The sequence below is a fragment of the Pseudonaja textilis genome, chromosome Z, assembly GCF_049901715.1.
Source record: "Pseudonaja textilis isolate UNSWEBS1 chromosome Z, rPseTex1.2, whole genome shotgun sequence".
Lineage (NCBI taxonomy): Eukaryota > Metazoa > Chordata > Lepidosauria > Squamata > Elapidae > Pseudonaja > Pseudonaja textilis.
Window position 1 is genome coordinate 35,895,156 of NC_142008.1, and position 14,574 is coordinate 35,909,729.

General features: G+C 34.2%; 1 protein-coding gene across 2 annotated transcripts in view; it reads left to right on the plus strand.

Annotated features, from left to right (window-relative positions):
- The window catches only part of ABCB5 (ATP binding cassette subfamily B member 5), a 42,345-nt gene that overhangs the window by 7,347 nt on the left and 20,424 nt on the right, over positions 1-14,574 (plus strand). For both annotated transcript variants that reach the window (XM_087916898.1, XM_087916897.1), the window contains exons 7-14: positions 892-1,063; positions 3,496-3,620; positions 4,465-4,642; positions 8,164-8,277; positions 9,438-9,548; positions 9,891-10,016; positions 10,271-10,474; positions 13,568-13,738. In XM_087916898.1, coding sequence (XP_087773024.1) covers positions 892-1,063; positions 3,496-3,620; positions 4,465-4,642; positions 8,164-8,277; positions 9,438-9,548; positions 9,891-10,016; positions 10,271-10,474; positions 13,568-13,738 — 1,201 coding nt within the window. The remainder of the gene's footprint in view (positions 1-891; positions 1,064-3,495; positions 3,621-4,464; positions 4,643-8,163; positions 8,278-9,437; positions 9,549-9,890; positions 10,017-10,270; positions 10,475-13,567; positions 13,739-14,574) is intronic.

The following is a 14,574-nucleotide window of genomic DNA, read 5'->3' on the forward strand; positions in this document are numbered from 1 at the left end:
AGACCCACAAAATGGGATTAGGAACCCTATAATCTGTCAAATATTCAATATTTAGCATTATTTTATAACAGGTGTGTCAAACTCAAGAAGGTACTTAGATCTGGCCCAAGAGGCCAACTTGGGAACAATGATGGGCTGCCCTCTCAAGCTTCATTTTCACTGGCAGAGGGTTGCAGAAGCCATTGCAGCCGAAAACAGATCTCGTGAGGGCTGCAGGCTATCATCCTGAGCTCCATTTTCATTGAGGGAGGGTTACAGGAGGCTATTGCAGCCAAAAATGGAGCTTGGAAGCCCATTTTGGTGATAGAATGCTCGGGCTACCATAGGTGCCCCTGACATGATGTCAAGCTGGCCATGCCCATTCCTGAAGTCAAACACAATCCTGATGTAGCCCTCAATGAAATTAAGTTTGACACTCTGTTCTATAATGTTCGGCTTCCCTCCAAAGTATGTATGTCCTTTAATGAATAGTTCCATTAATTTTAACCGAGAGCATATGCTTGTGTATATAAAGAAATGTTAGAGGGATCTCCTCCCTTCCCCACTTCTCTCTCTCTGGGGGATGTTTCCATTTATTTCTGAATGTTGTTATAAAAATATAATGTATTGGGGTGCAAATTTAATTCTGGACAATTTTTCAACCATTACCATTGAATCTGCTGCAATTATTCCCAGCATATTTAGCAAGACACATTTTATTTGACTTGTATTCCAAAACACAAACTAGGTTTCTGGAACTGCTAATTATATACATTGGATATTCAACTATCATCTGAGATATCTCATAAAAATGTAAGCTGCTACATTTGATTATGTATGCTGATTTTATTGAATATGTGAATAAAGGTAATTGACGGTAACTTTTCATCCTTTATTCTGTTTACATTGCAGGGATATTAACACAATTCACAAAGGCATCGGAGACAAGATTGCTATTTTAATCCAAAATTTTTCAACATTTCTGACGGGAATTATAATAGGATTTGCATATGGATGGAAATTGACCCTGGTGATATTGTCTGTTACTCCTCTTATTGCTGTTTCTGGGGGCTTATGGTCATATGTAAGTTTCTGGGAGTATATTTTATTAACATAACAGAACTGCACAATTCTTTCCTGATGTAGGAAATTCACTACTGCAAATTTTCAAATGAACAATATCATCCTATTCTGAAAAATTTCTAGTGAAGCAAAGCCTGCAATCCTTCAAAACAATTTATTTTACTGTCAGATAGTTTCTTCCAACACAATTTCCCCTCTCTCCAATATTCAGTGAGCTATGGTGGCACAGTGGTTAGAAAGCAGTATTGTAGGCTAATTCTACAAACTGCCAGCAGTTTGACTCCCACCAAACCAAGGTTGACTCAGCCTTCGATCTTTCCGAGGTTGGTAAAATGAGGATCCAAGTTGTTAGAGACAATATGCTGACTCTGTAAGCCACTTAGAGAGAGCTATAAAGCACTGTGAAGCAGTATTTAAGTCTAAGTGCTATTGCTATTTAGTTTGAATAATTTTCCATAGGATTTAAGCCTATTGGCTCTTAGTTTAGACCATGGGGACAATATTATTTTTCTTTTTTTGTTAAAAAAAGATTTTATATATATGTATGTATGTATGTAGGTAGGTAGGTAGGTAGGTATTTGTTTTCTTAAGTTTTCGCGGGTACTTACATGTATGGTATTCAGCTTTGTTCGAGTATTTTCCCACGTCATTATAGTTGTAGTTTTAAAGTTGTAGCAATGTTTCGGCAGAATCTCATCTGCCATCATCAGGCTTCTGTATTGTGTTTGGCTTCATGCTTTGCACAAGCACAAGGCCGAAAGCACCAGCTTGAAGATGGCGAGTGGGACCTCGTCGAAACATCGCCAAGATACTCTCAATCTTACATGGGAAAAGACCCGAACACACCTAGGCCTACATACCTGTACCTGTGAAAATCTACTGTAAACACACACACACATACCTGGTTCTAAAATAGCCTTCTTTAAAATTATCTACCTTTTTGCTTTAACAGTGATACAACAATTTTCTTATATATATTTAAAAAAGCAGTCATGCAATAGTTCAGAGGAGATAATGGCACTATGACACCCTACACAAGAATTTAGATTAGTTAAACACAACTATTGAACAATTTCCCATTATCGATAAACACACAGAGTCCATAGGCACAGTCAACCTGTAGGAAAGCGGGGGAAAGTTTCAAACCTCAAAGATAAACAGTCATGTCTTAACAGTTTCACAAAAAGCTAATGAGCTTAGACTGTAAGCTCAGTCTAAGTCTATTATATTAGACTGGAATTCTTTTCCAGGAAGGAAACCAAGGTTAAGAAGGCTGGACCTTGAGATCCCTGTAAATGTTATTTCCTAAAATAAGGGCATGAAGGGAGCATTCTCTTTCCGATCTTAGAAAAGGGTTTCCCAACCTTGTCAACTTTTAGACAGGTGGACTTCAACTCCCAGAATTCCTCAGCCAGCATAAGTTGAAATCCACAAATCTTAAAGGTTGCCAAGGTTGGGTAACCCAGTCTTAAATAATAGGACTTGAGTGGTCCCATAGATATCCAGATTTAAACAAAGAAAGGCTTTAAAGATGATAACAGTATTCTAAATTGCACATAGAAACATAGTGGCAGCTGGTTCAGCCCTCAAAGTAGATATATTCCATTGGTCAATCATCTTCCTCCCATAGTTACTCAAAGCATTGAGTTCTGGATCAGTGATAATTTCTTTGTACAATGCTACAACTTAAAACAAAAAATTAGCCAAAATCAGCTTTAGCCTTTATGACAGGTCTTCAAACTTGACAGCTTTGAGATTTGTGGACTTCAACTCCCAGAATTTCTTCTCTAGTTATGTTAGTTCAGGAATTCTGGGAGTTGAAGTCCATAAGTCTTAAACTTGCCAAGTTTGAAGATCCTTGCTTTATGAGATGGGTGATTATATTATATTATATTATATTATATTATATTATATTATATTATATTATATTATATTATATTATATTATATTATATTATTATAATATATATATATACATATACATATATATCTATATATCTATATGATTATATGATTTTTCAAAATGACTATCAGAGCATTAGTATTTCCTATATTATTAACACGCTCTGATGCTAAGGAGTTCTACTCCCCCTCCCCAACTGAAAAGAAATCTGTTCCAACTGTAGTTGACTAAGCCATGCCCAGGATCCTTGCTGTCTCCTTCTTGCTACACAGCAAATACTGTTTCAGTTTCCAAACAGCCCTCAACTCTCTCACACACTGACCGGACGCTAGTCAGATGAATACTGATAGATGCTGGTAGGCAGAGGCAGAATTTCCTCCCCTTATTTTCCTCCCCAGGAAGCACGGTATGTTGCTTTTGTGTGTGTGTGTGTGTGTGTGTGTGTGTGTGTGTGTGTGTGTATTTACCTTCAAAAGTAAAACATGTAAACATTTTCTGTTTTTCTGAGTTCAATTATTTTTCTTGAACCAGATACTATCAGTATTGACTACAAAGGAGCTGCTGGCTTATGCCAAGGCAGGGTCTGTAGCAGAAGAAATTTTGTCAGCTATCAGGACAGTTATTGCTTTCAATGGGCAGAAGAAAGCTATAGCAAGGTAAGATGGCATTTACATATTCATGGGACAGTATCTTATGCCATCAGTTTATCTGATTTTATGTTAATATTAGGTGTGTTAATCTGATTTTATGTTAATATTAGCTGTGTTAAATAGTAGTGCTTCTGAAATCTTCCCCAGATCTTTATGAGCTAGAACAGGATCATCGGATCGAAACCAGGTATGCTCACATTAAGCCTTTTCTAAACCCTAGATTTCCAGCCACCAAGCTGCTTGATCCTTCTACAAATAATTATTCTTTGGACATGAAATTATGTATGTCATGAGAAATTGTATAGATTAGAATTTTTTTCCTTCCCTCTTTCCAAAAGCCAGAGAGAAGCAAAAAAGATCAAGAACAAAAGCAATGCTCCAATATAATATACAAATATACTTCACCTACTTAGATTAATGTAGCCAATAGTTCTCAGGATCAGGATGGCAACTTGGATTATAATATGTGTTCCCCCCTTGTTTGTCCAGTTATACATAAAACAATCTCCTAGTGTTTAAATTACCATTTGCAAGAAAATTTTGGAGATTAAATGTATTCACGTTGACATTAAAGTTCATAATGTGCTCTGGGTTGTTCCTGTAATTTGTAGCAAATTTCAACCAATGTGTTACATCAATGTTTTAAATGGAACATCACTAGATAAAATAACCCTACTTTTCTCAGGGAAATGTCTTGTAAAAAGAGAGATCCAAGGAAACATCAGTGAGATTTCAACAGCCCCAGGAAGTAAAACTTTAAAAAAAAAAGATTAAAAGGTACAAGTGTTTGCTTATAGGAAAAACTTATTCTAAAACTGTCCTAAGTCTAACATGCTGGATCTGTTATCAGGTATGATAAAAACCTAGAAGAGGCTCAGTCTATTGGAACAAAAAAGACTATCACCACCAATATTTCAACTGGTGTATCCCAGTTTTTGATCTATGGATGCTATGCTCTTGCCTTCTGGTATGGAACCAAACTCACAGTCGATGAAAAGGATAATTATGATATTGGAACAGTATTAATTGTAAGTGTACATTTTCTATTGAATATTAATGTTTAAAATAACTATTATAAATCTAATAGATAAAATCTAATAAATCTAACATCTAATAAATCAAAAGGTTCTTGGACTTGTCGCTCAAGAAAAAGAAAATCATTGTCAAATAATTTTAATAAAATCAGATAGACATCTGTCTTGGGACTCTGGGTATAGCTAAAATGCGTAAGGCAGGGAGGCAAAATATTTTCTAAGACAAAGAACATCCCTATTTATTTTTATTTTTATTTGTTTGTCAAACATACACAAGATAACAAGCAAAAGTATGACCATAAACAAGGACAAAGGGAGTAAATACAGATAAATGGAACAGTAAGATAGGGATGGTAGGCACACTGGTGTGCTTATGCACGCCCCCATTAAGGACCTCTTAGGAATGGGGTAAGGTCCACTGTAGACAGTTTGAGGTTGAAGCTGTGAAGGGTTTAGGTTGTAACAACGGAGTCAGGTAGGGCGTTCCAGGCATTAACTACTTTATTGCTGAAGTTATATTTTCTGCCATCGAGTTTGGAGCGGTTTACCTTGAGTTTGTATTGGTTGTTTGCCCATGTATTATTGTGATTGAGGTTGATGGAGTCATTGACAGGTAAGACATTGTAACAGACAATTTTGTGTACTATGCTTAGATCAAACAGTTCTAGATTGTCCAGGCCCAAAATTTTGAGCCTAGAAGCATAGGGAATTCTATTGTGAGTGGAGGAGTGAAATACTTTTCTGATGAATTACCTCTGAACCCATTCAATTGTGTTAATGTCCAATATACAATGTGGGTTCTAGGCGGATGAGCTGTATTTGAAAATTAGTCTGGCAAAGGTTTTGTACACCCTAGTTAAACAGTTCAATATTGCTGGAGAAGAAGCTTTGGAAAATAAGGTTAACAACTCTTCAAGCCTTTTTAGGGATGCTGTTACAGTGAGCTCGGGGGCTTAGATTGTTTAAGGTAAGTACTCCTAGACAGAGTGAGGGTCATCTGTGAGATCGCTTCCACCTAACTTTTATTTGGTGTTCTGATTTTTTTTGCCAATGTGTAGGACAGAGCATTTGTTAGTTGAAATTTGGAGTTGCCAATTGTGTGACCATTCTGACACATAGTCATGGTTGTTTTGTAGGGCAGCAGCATTGTTGGTGGTGTTAAATAATTTTATGTCATTGGTGAAGAGGATGCAGCTGCTTTTAATATTGTCACATAGATCATTGATGTAAAGTAGAAAGAGTGTGGGTCCTAAGACACTGCCTTGTGGGACACCACCATTAACTGGTGCTGGATTTAATAGGGCCTTCCCTATTTTGACAATTTGTTGCCTGTTTGACAGGAACGTGGTTATCCACTTGTTCAGGTATCAGAGATGCCTTAAGAAGTAAGTTTCAGGAGTAATTTGTTATGCAGCACTGAATCAAAGACTTTGCAGAAGTCTATGTAAATTGCATCTGTTGCTTTACCCTTGTCTAGATATGTGGTCCATATGTTCCTGCAGTGTACAAGTTGCAGATTACAGGACAAATTTTTCCTGAAAACAAACTGCCTGTTAGAAAGTAGGTTGTTTGTTTATAAATGTAGGGTGATGGATTGTTTTATAATTGATTCCATGACTTTATAGGTGATGTAACGCAGTGAGATTAGTCTGTAATTTTCTATTAGACTAGTGTCTCCCTTTTTAAAAATAGGTATGACTATGGCTAATGAAAGATACCTCATAGATTGTATTTACAGGTTTGCTAGGGCAGTGGCAATCCTTTTCAAAAAAAAAAAAGGCACATAATCCATCAGGGCCAATAGATGGCTTTAGGTTACATAGTGCTGTTTCAGCATTAACTGCTGCAAAATCAATATGTAGTAAGTCATTACAATTTGTTGTGGTGTGACTAGGAAATGGGGAGCATCAGCCATTGCTGTCAACAAAGACTGAACTGAAGAACTTATTAAAGAGGTTGGCCTTTACAGATTCATTGTTACAGATTCATTAGGCCCTTTTTAGGAGTGGGATAGATTTTGAGTCTTGAATGAAATTATACAAGGCTTGGGAAGAGTTTGAGTTTAACAGCTCTTCCTCCTGTTTGCAATGGTGATTGGTACATTCAGCCTTTATCTGGCAGCATAAGGTTTTGTAGGGGTTTTTAAGGTTAGCTACATAGCCATTTTTTTTGTCACCAAGGAGATTTTTTTCTTGGATTATAGCTTTCTTATTGATATGGATAATTTGTTTTATTTTTAGCTTTAGGAGTTATTTTTGGTACGTATAGATTAATGACTCTATTGAGCAAAAAAGTGTTATAATGGTCTTCTGCAGTATTACAACCTGTGAACGGGAGGTGCCAATCAATTTGCAACTATGAGATCATAGTTTGCTTTTTTATAGTTATAATGTAGAGTCCCATCATTATGATTCTCTTTGCAAGGACACAAGTTGAGACAAAAATCAATCATGCTGTGATCACTGTTGGAAAAAGGTTCTTTAACTTGTAGTCCATAAATTGAGTTTAAGCTATTGTAGAAAATGATATCTTTGTCTTAGTGAAGGTCTGAAAGTATATCTGAATTCATTCTGTTGGCATTAAAAGTAGTCAAATGTAGATAAAGTCTATGTACAAACATACAGGTATATAGATAATCCTATACTCAAGTACCAATTAATGTTAGGTTGCCAAATGAATGATTTCTGTCAGTGGAGAGATTTAAACCATTCAAGCTTTGCATAGCTGCTAATTAAAGAGACCATTATTTCACTTCTATTCTGTTGACTATAGTAAACAAGCTTATGAAAATTTACATAGAGATGTCATTAAGGATTTGGGACATTCAGGATCCCACCAGTTGACACAAAAAGTGCTGTCAGAAGCATCTGAAGAAATCAGAAAAGTGAAGACTGTGCAACCAAACTCCACATTTTTGAACTTGTGTCATGCATGTGATGCACACATGGCTTTTTACAGACATATACACAAAGAGAGATATAGTATAATATATTTTTGATTACTATCTAATTTTGCACTGGCTGGCCCACAGATTGTTGTCCTCAGTATTCGATTGCTTTTCTTTTCCAGATTAAATACTAGCAATAATAAACTTCAGATAGGGGAGATGCCAATAGTTAAATGAATTCATTGTAGATATATAAACATGATGATTTACTTGCAGCAAGATTATCTGTGCTAGAAATCATATTACTAATCTTAAATTATTCTTGGTGGGAAAATTACCTTTGAATTAAGGTAATGTTCATCAAAACAGATAAATAAAACATCAGTGCTGCCTGATTATAAGAAACGTTCATATTATGAATAGTTATAATTTCAAAACTGTGTTTAAATCAAGCTATGAGAACTATAATAATATTCTGGATATAAAGACCGTGCACCTCCAGGGTTGCTGCACTAAAACTCTGGGCACCCTGTACCCTGATATTGGCTGTTATTACTCTGCTGACTTATTAACTGAATCCACAGAATTGAACACTTACATTAACTATTTTCTCTCTTTTACTTGACAGGTTTTTTTTTCTGTACTTATTGGGGCATTTTCCCTTGGACAGGCTTCTCCCAATTTGGAGAACGTGGCCAATGCTCGTGGAGCAGCTTACCAAGTCTTTAAAATTATCAAAAAGGTATTTATGTGCTACGATATATAAATATCCTTATGGATATTTGAGCACTTCATTTCTGTATTTCTTTGCATTTTCTTAGATAAATGAAATAAACCTATGGCATATCACCTGAAGGAACAGAGGAACAACACAAGTTCGCCAGACTCAAATGGATAACATATCAGTTCCTTGTTAGTAGATTTAGAATCTAATAATAAATGAATCTAAGTTTGAATTGTTCCAACTTGAAAACTTTAAGACTGGGGAATTCTGGGAGCTGAAGCCCACATATCTTAACGGTGTTAAATTTGAAAAACATTGAAATAAATAATGTGGGATTATCCTGCTTTAGAAAGAAAAACCTTTGGCAATAGTGGTACTAGAATGATGGGATTTCAGAGGTTAAATCAAGAGCCTCATTGCCTTAGCACATTCACATGAATAAAATGAGAATGTAGCTTGTGAACTATTTCAGCATTGCAAACAGAGGATGAACTAAACTTCAAGTGTTTTTTCTTATTCAGCAATATTCTGTTTGATTTCTTTTATTTACTGTTCTAACTTCAAAACAGTAAATTTTTTATTTGGTAGTTATGAATGAAAGTATATGAACTGAAGGTTAGAACAAATTGTTTCCCATCTTTGTTTCAATTGGTTAAGTTTCAGAACACTTAATTTGTTGGTTTTTGATATAGTGGAATTACCTGCAAAAAGAGAGGAGAAGGGGAAATAAAGAGTTGGTTAGGGAGAGGAAATCTCTGAGGTAAAACTCTTAGGTCTATATCTGCCATTTCCCAAGAAAAGGCAGACAATCTTGCACGATTCTTGTAAATAGGTGTTCAGCAATAAAATATCTACTTGGCCCTATTCACAAATGATTCTAGTTGCTTGCACATGACAATTATATGAGTATAACAGGATCCACAAATGACATTCCTAATATAGTTATGTATAATTAGCCTTAACTGATATTAATTCAAAGCGCTTGCTTTGAAATTTATAGGCAATCTATTCATTATTTGAAAAGGCAGCTATATTTCTCAGAAATGCAATCCTGTAAGAAGAAATAATGCATCGTTTCCCATACCTTACATCTCATACTTATTTAGCATTGGACAAAAATTGCTTGCATTATATTGTATTTATAAAAATTATAGATTTATTTCCAATTATTTTTCCAGCCTCGTCCCATAGATAGCAGTTCCATTGAGGGATTCAAGCTGGATAAACTCAGAGGAGAAATTGAATTTAAAAATATCTATTTCAGTTACCCCTCTAGACCAAATATTCAGGTAAGACAGAAATTTTTCTTTTTCTTTTTATGCATGTAAAAGAAATGTTAAAGCTATTTTCTGTATGATCAGGGAAAGGTCTTAAGAATGTGCAATTACAAGCTTCATTGCAAAATAAAAGCACTCTAGCAGTAATAAAAAGTGTAATTATAGAAGATAAAGGATCTTTCTTAGATATCGTAAATGAGCCCTTCATTTTTAGAATGTTTTTATTGACTAAAATATATTAGATAATCTTCAAGAATATTTTTCCTGTATTTCAGGCATGTTCTGTACTGTATTAAGCCAGAGAAATGACTAAAATATATTTTAAATATATATTTATATTTTGAATAATTCCAGATTCTTAGAGGTTTGAATTTAAAAATAAAACCTGGACAGACCATTGCTCTTGTTGGTTCCAGTGGTTGTGGGAAAAGCACTACTATTCAACTCTTGCAAAGATTTTATGATCCACCACAAGGACAGGTTCGTTTTAATGCAGGGGCAACTGTGATATCTTATTATTGGGACTTCTGAGTTTGACTTTTTAATTTAAAAAAAGCCCTAAATCAGGGCTAACAACACCAACAACAAAACTTCTAATATACGTTTTCTAAAAATTGTATATTAGTAATCAATATCTAAAAACTGTATATTAGTCATCAGTATCTACTTGATTACTCTAGTAATCAAAGATCTACACTGGTGGCTGTTACAAACTTCTATTTTCCTTTCTTCAGATCACTATAGATGGACATGATGTTCGAACTCTTAACATCAAGTGGATGAGGGAAAACATTGGCATTGTAAGCCAAGAACCAGTTTTGTTCGCTACCACAATTGCAGGCAATATTCGTTATGGTAGAGAGGATATTACTGATGCTGAAATTGAACAAGCAGCCAAAGAAGCAAATGCATATGACTTCATAATGAAACTTCCTGAAGTAAGTAGCACAATGTTCACATTCTTGTAACGATGGTCCTCTAGTAAGGATGGAGTAATCTGTTTGCCCTCCCCCATTTATGTGCTTTTCAGATCTACCCCACAGTTTAATCACAATGTACTTTATCATAGAGCACTTTATTGAAGCCAGTGTCATCCAACGAACCTTAACAGTTGACACTTTGTTATGTAGCTGATTCATTTGTATCTAACATCTATAGCCAACCAGACATTGTTAAACTAATAATTCTCAGTATTGCTCGCTGTAGGAATGCCTGCAGTGATTTTTTTTTAAAAAAAACAGAGATCTCTGCAAAAATCTTACAAATGCAGAATGTTGGGATTACCCTTTGTATCCACAACAAAACATACAAAAGGGAGAAAGTTTCAATTGCTGTTTAGTCTGCTTTCACAAGGGATGCATGTCTACACACTCACACACTGAGTTGTTCCTCTGATCTTTTTCTATTGCTAGCAAGACAAACTGGTGGAATGCATTTCTATCAGTGAACAATAAAGCACACTTTCCACTTACTCCCACACTTCATGTTTTCTTTCAAGCATGCTCTATAATATTATCAAACCCACTTAAATGAATTTTCATGACATACATTATTATACATAAAACTTCACATATGAAGTTTTATATGCTCGAGGGAAAAAAGTATAAACTCATAGAGTCCGAAGCGCTATGTCTGTTCTAATAATTTAAATAATTTATTAAACTTGTATAGCATCCAATTCTCAATTACTCATAACAATCAAATGAAGAAATTACAATAAAATTAATAAAATATAGAAATATAATAAAACATGGATACTAAAATATTCTGAGCTGTAGATGATCAATAGTACTTTAACCAAATATTAGGAAGTCCTGAGTTGTTATGACCTTTGTTTCAATTTAAAACATAAAAGAAAAAAGCAACACTAAATTTTGGGGGCATTTACACCTATTCTGAGATGAATAACCCACAACCTCTATAACTTTATTGTTTCTATTTTTTCCCCCTTAATAAAGTATGCAAGATTCTACAATTAAGACACAACCATTTTTTTAAGGTGGTTGCATTAAATTCATAATTGTATAAGTTCCTAAAGTAAATTTTACTTAACAAGTACATGGCAAGAGGCAAAGATGAATTTAAAAGAATCAAATAAATATATTCAGAAATTAAAGTTCTATTTTCTAATTAATATTGAAGTTAATATTGAACTTCATAAATCAAAAAGGCATATTAACTTGCCATAGCTGTTGAAATTTCTTAGGTCATCACACTTTTATTTTTATGGATGTATGAAGTGAATCCTGGCAATAATGAAAAAGGCAAATTAATTCCTTAACTAAAATGAGAATATAATTATAGCTCTTCAATTGTGTTAACATTCTGTTATTAAATTTTTCCTTTTTCTGTGGATTTGAGGTTATGTTTTTCTTTAAATTAGGTACATTATTCCTAGCAGGAAATCCTGCTGACTTTTAAAAGTATTGCTTTGTATAACTTTGTTTTAAATAAGGAGAAGGAGGAGGGGAGGAGGGAGAGAGAAGGAGGGAAAGGGGGAGGGAAAGGAGAAGGAGGAGAATGATCCATGTATTCTGTAAATCATCAGTTGTATATCCTTCTGGAACCCTGAAGCAATAACTGATGTTGTAAATCAGAATTGGTTAATGTTTACAACATTATACTGCATTCATATTTGTGTAAGTTGTACATCCCTTTGAGTATTTCAATATATTTCATTAAGATTATGAACAATATTTAATGCCATACTTGTCAGGTATTAGAAAGTTCCTGTTTCTGAAATCTACTTTGTTCTGTAACAAGGCCTTATGATTCCCCAAATAGATCCAAGTGCAAAAAAAAAAAAAAAATCTGATTAAATAATTCTGAGCTTTGTTTTGTGTTCTACGGCAAAATGACAGTCATGACCCTTATATAGAAATTCTGGTAACATCAAAAAAATTTCACTTAATTGTCAAAATTAGAGTGGATAGTATGGGCAATCAATTTTTCTATAGTGTTTAGTCAATTATGTCTGAAATCTTTACTCATTTTTCTGAAAATCTCCCAGAGATCTATTATATTAAATATTTTGCCTTTGGAAATAATATGGAGACCTGAGAAGGTGCAAGGTGTAGTTTTAAACCACATGAAGAAATGTAAAAAAATTTTTGATGGCAGTAAGACTAGTAAATATACAGAGGTCCCAGAAACAGGAATCTCATCCTATCTTTCCTCAAGTTCACTTCTTTTTTAAGCCTTGATATTTTGGAATTAGGTCAATTTTTTAGGGTTATTATATAATTTTCTTTGTTTTTCTTGCTAAAATAACTCTCAGATCATAAAGCTTTCACTGTTAGATTTTTAAGGATTTGTAAGGAAATCAAAGGCATACTCATTCAGGTTACATGGGTGTTTCTAAAACTTTTCTTGAATGAGATTATTAGCTACTATGTCTTCTGAATATTCAGTCATTACAGTATGATATGTTGTTGTAATGGAGAGTAAACTAGCTGTCTCAAGTATGCAGCTTTTACAGTCAATGGTTAATTATATTTAATGACTGGCTTTGTTTAATGGGTTTGTGCATCAATGTACACTCATTTACTTACTTTGAGTAGAGACACTCTCTTTTGAGCAATGGAAATTTTAATCACACTGGAAACATTAAGAACCAAAGCAGTAGCTCATAAGTAGAGCAATGAAGTGTTGTATTTATGCCGCATTCATACAAATGAATGAATGTTACTCAGAGCATGCCAACATGGAACTTCCTTTTTTCTTTAAGAATCTTTCATGTCATTGTTTAATTAAACTATTCCTGAGATTTTGAGAGAGAAACTATTGGCACAGTTCATCTGATCAAAATATCAAGAGAGCAACAAAGCCATATTCAATGAGAAAGAGTGTCTGCAGATAGAAAGTGCTCTGTTTTCTTTAAAACTGTGTGCGTGTCCATGAGCACCTGCAGGCACATATTGTGTGCTTGGCTAATATATTCAATATACTTGCTTGCATACTAATAATCTTTTCTCACTTAGAAACACATATGAGCATACACAGTATTCATTTCTATATTTTGAATATCCCAGAAATTTAATACCAGGGTTGGAGAAAGAGGAGCCCAGCTCAGTGGGGGTCAGAAACAGCGTATTGCTATTGCTCGTGCCCTGGCCAGAAACCCCAAGATCTTGCTGCTGGATGAGGCCACCTCTGCTTTAGATAATCAGAGTGAATCCATAGTCCAAGCAGCACTTGATAAGGTAAAGATGCCTAGTTAAATATGATTCTGTAGTATTTCAACTATACATAAAGAATGACTTTAAGGAATTAAAAGTCTGTTGGTGAATAAATGCAAGTAAATGCATCCACAGGTGATCAAAATTATTTTCAAAAAAGAAAAATTTACTCAAATATGTATTATTTAGTAAAATATGTAATTCATGATGAGGATCTAGCAAAGTGTGCAGGATGGGGAAAAGCTGAAGAAGATTTGTTTAACAAAAGCCCAAAGAGGGATATAGTTAGTGTTTTTGAAACAGTTTTGCCAGTTTGCTTCTATGATAACCACAGTCATGTACTCTGAAATGCTATGACTATTGTAACAATAAAATAAAAATCACCTAATAGTAAAAATGCTAAATATATCAATATTTCAGTGTTTCAAAATGAAAGATAGGCATAGCACTTATTACAACTTTTTACTAGACTCAACATTGTTTGTATTTAAATATTATGGGTTTAAAGATTATGTACAAATAAAAACTATATCCTGCCTATATTAGACAGTTTGTTCTTTTAAAAAAGCCTATCACACTAATATCTTAAAGCTACTAATGACATTTTAAACCTCATAAAATCAAAAGCTTATCATTTCATTTAAGACCTTCCAACCATTTTACAAGTATCTGGCTCAAAACTGAATGATTAAAAGTAGCATTTATGGATAGTGCACAGATGGGTGTGCTTTTATTATTGCTTGTATCTGTGTGTCTGTGTTTTCCTGTAACATAAGTTTCAGTATTAGTCATTTTTACAAGGTGATTCATTAACCATTCATCTTGGTTATTCTATTAATACCAATGAACTTTCCAGAGAA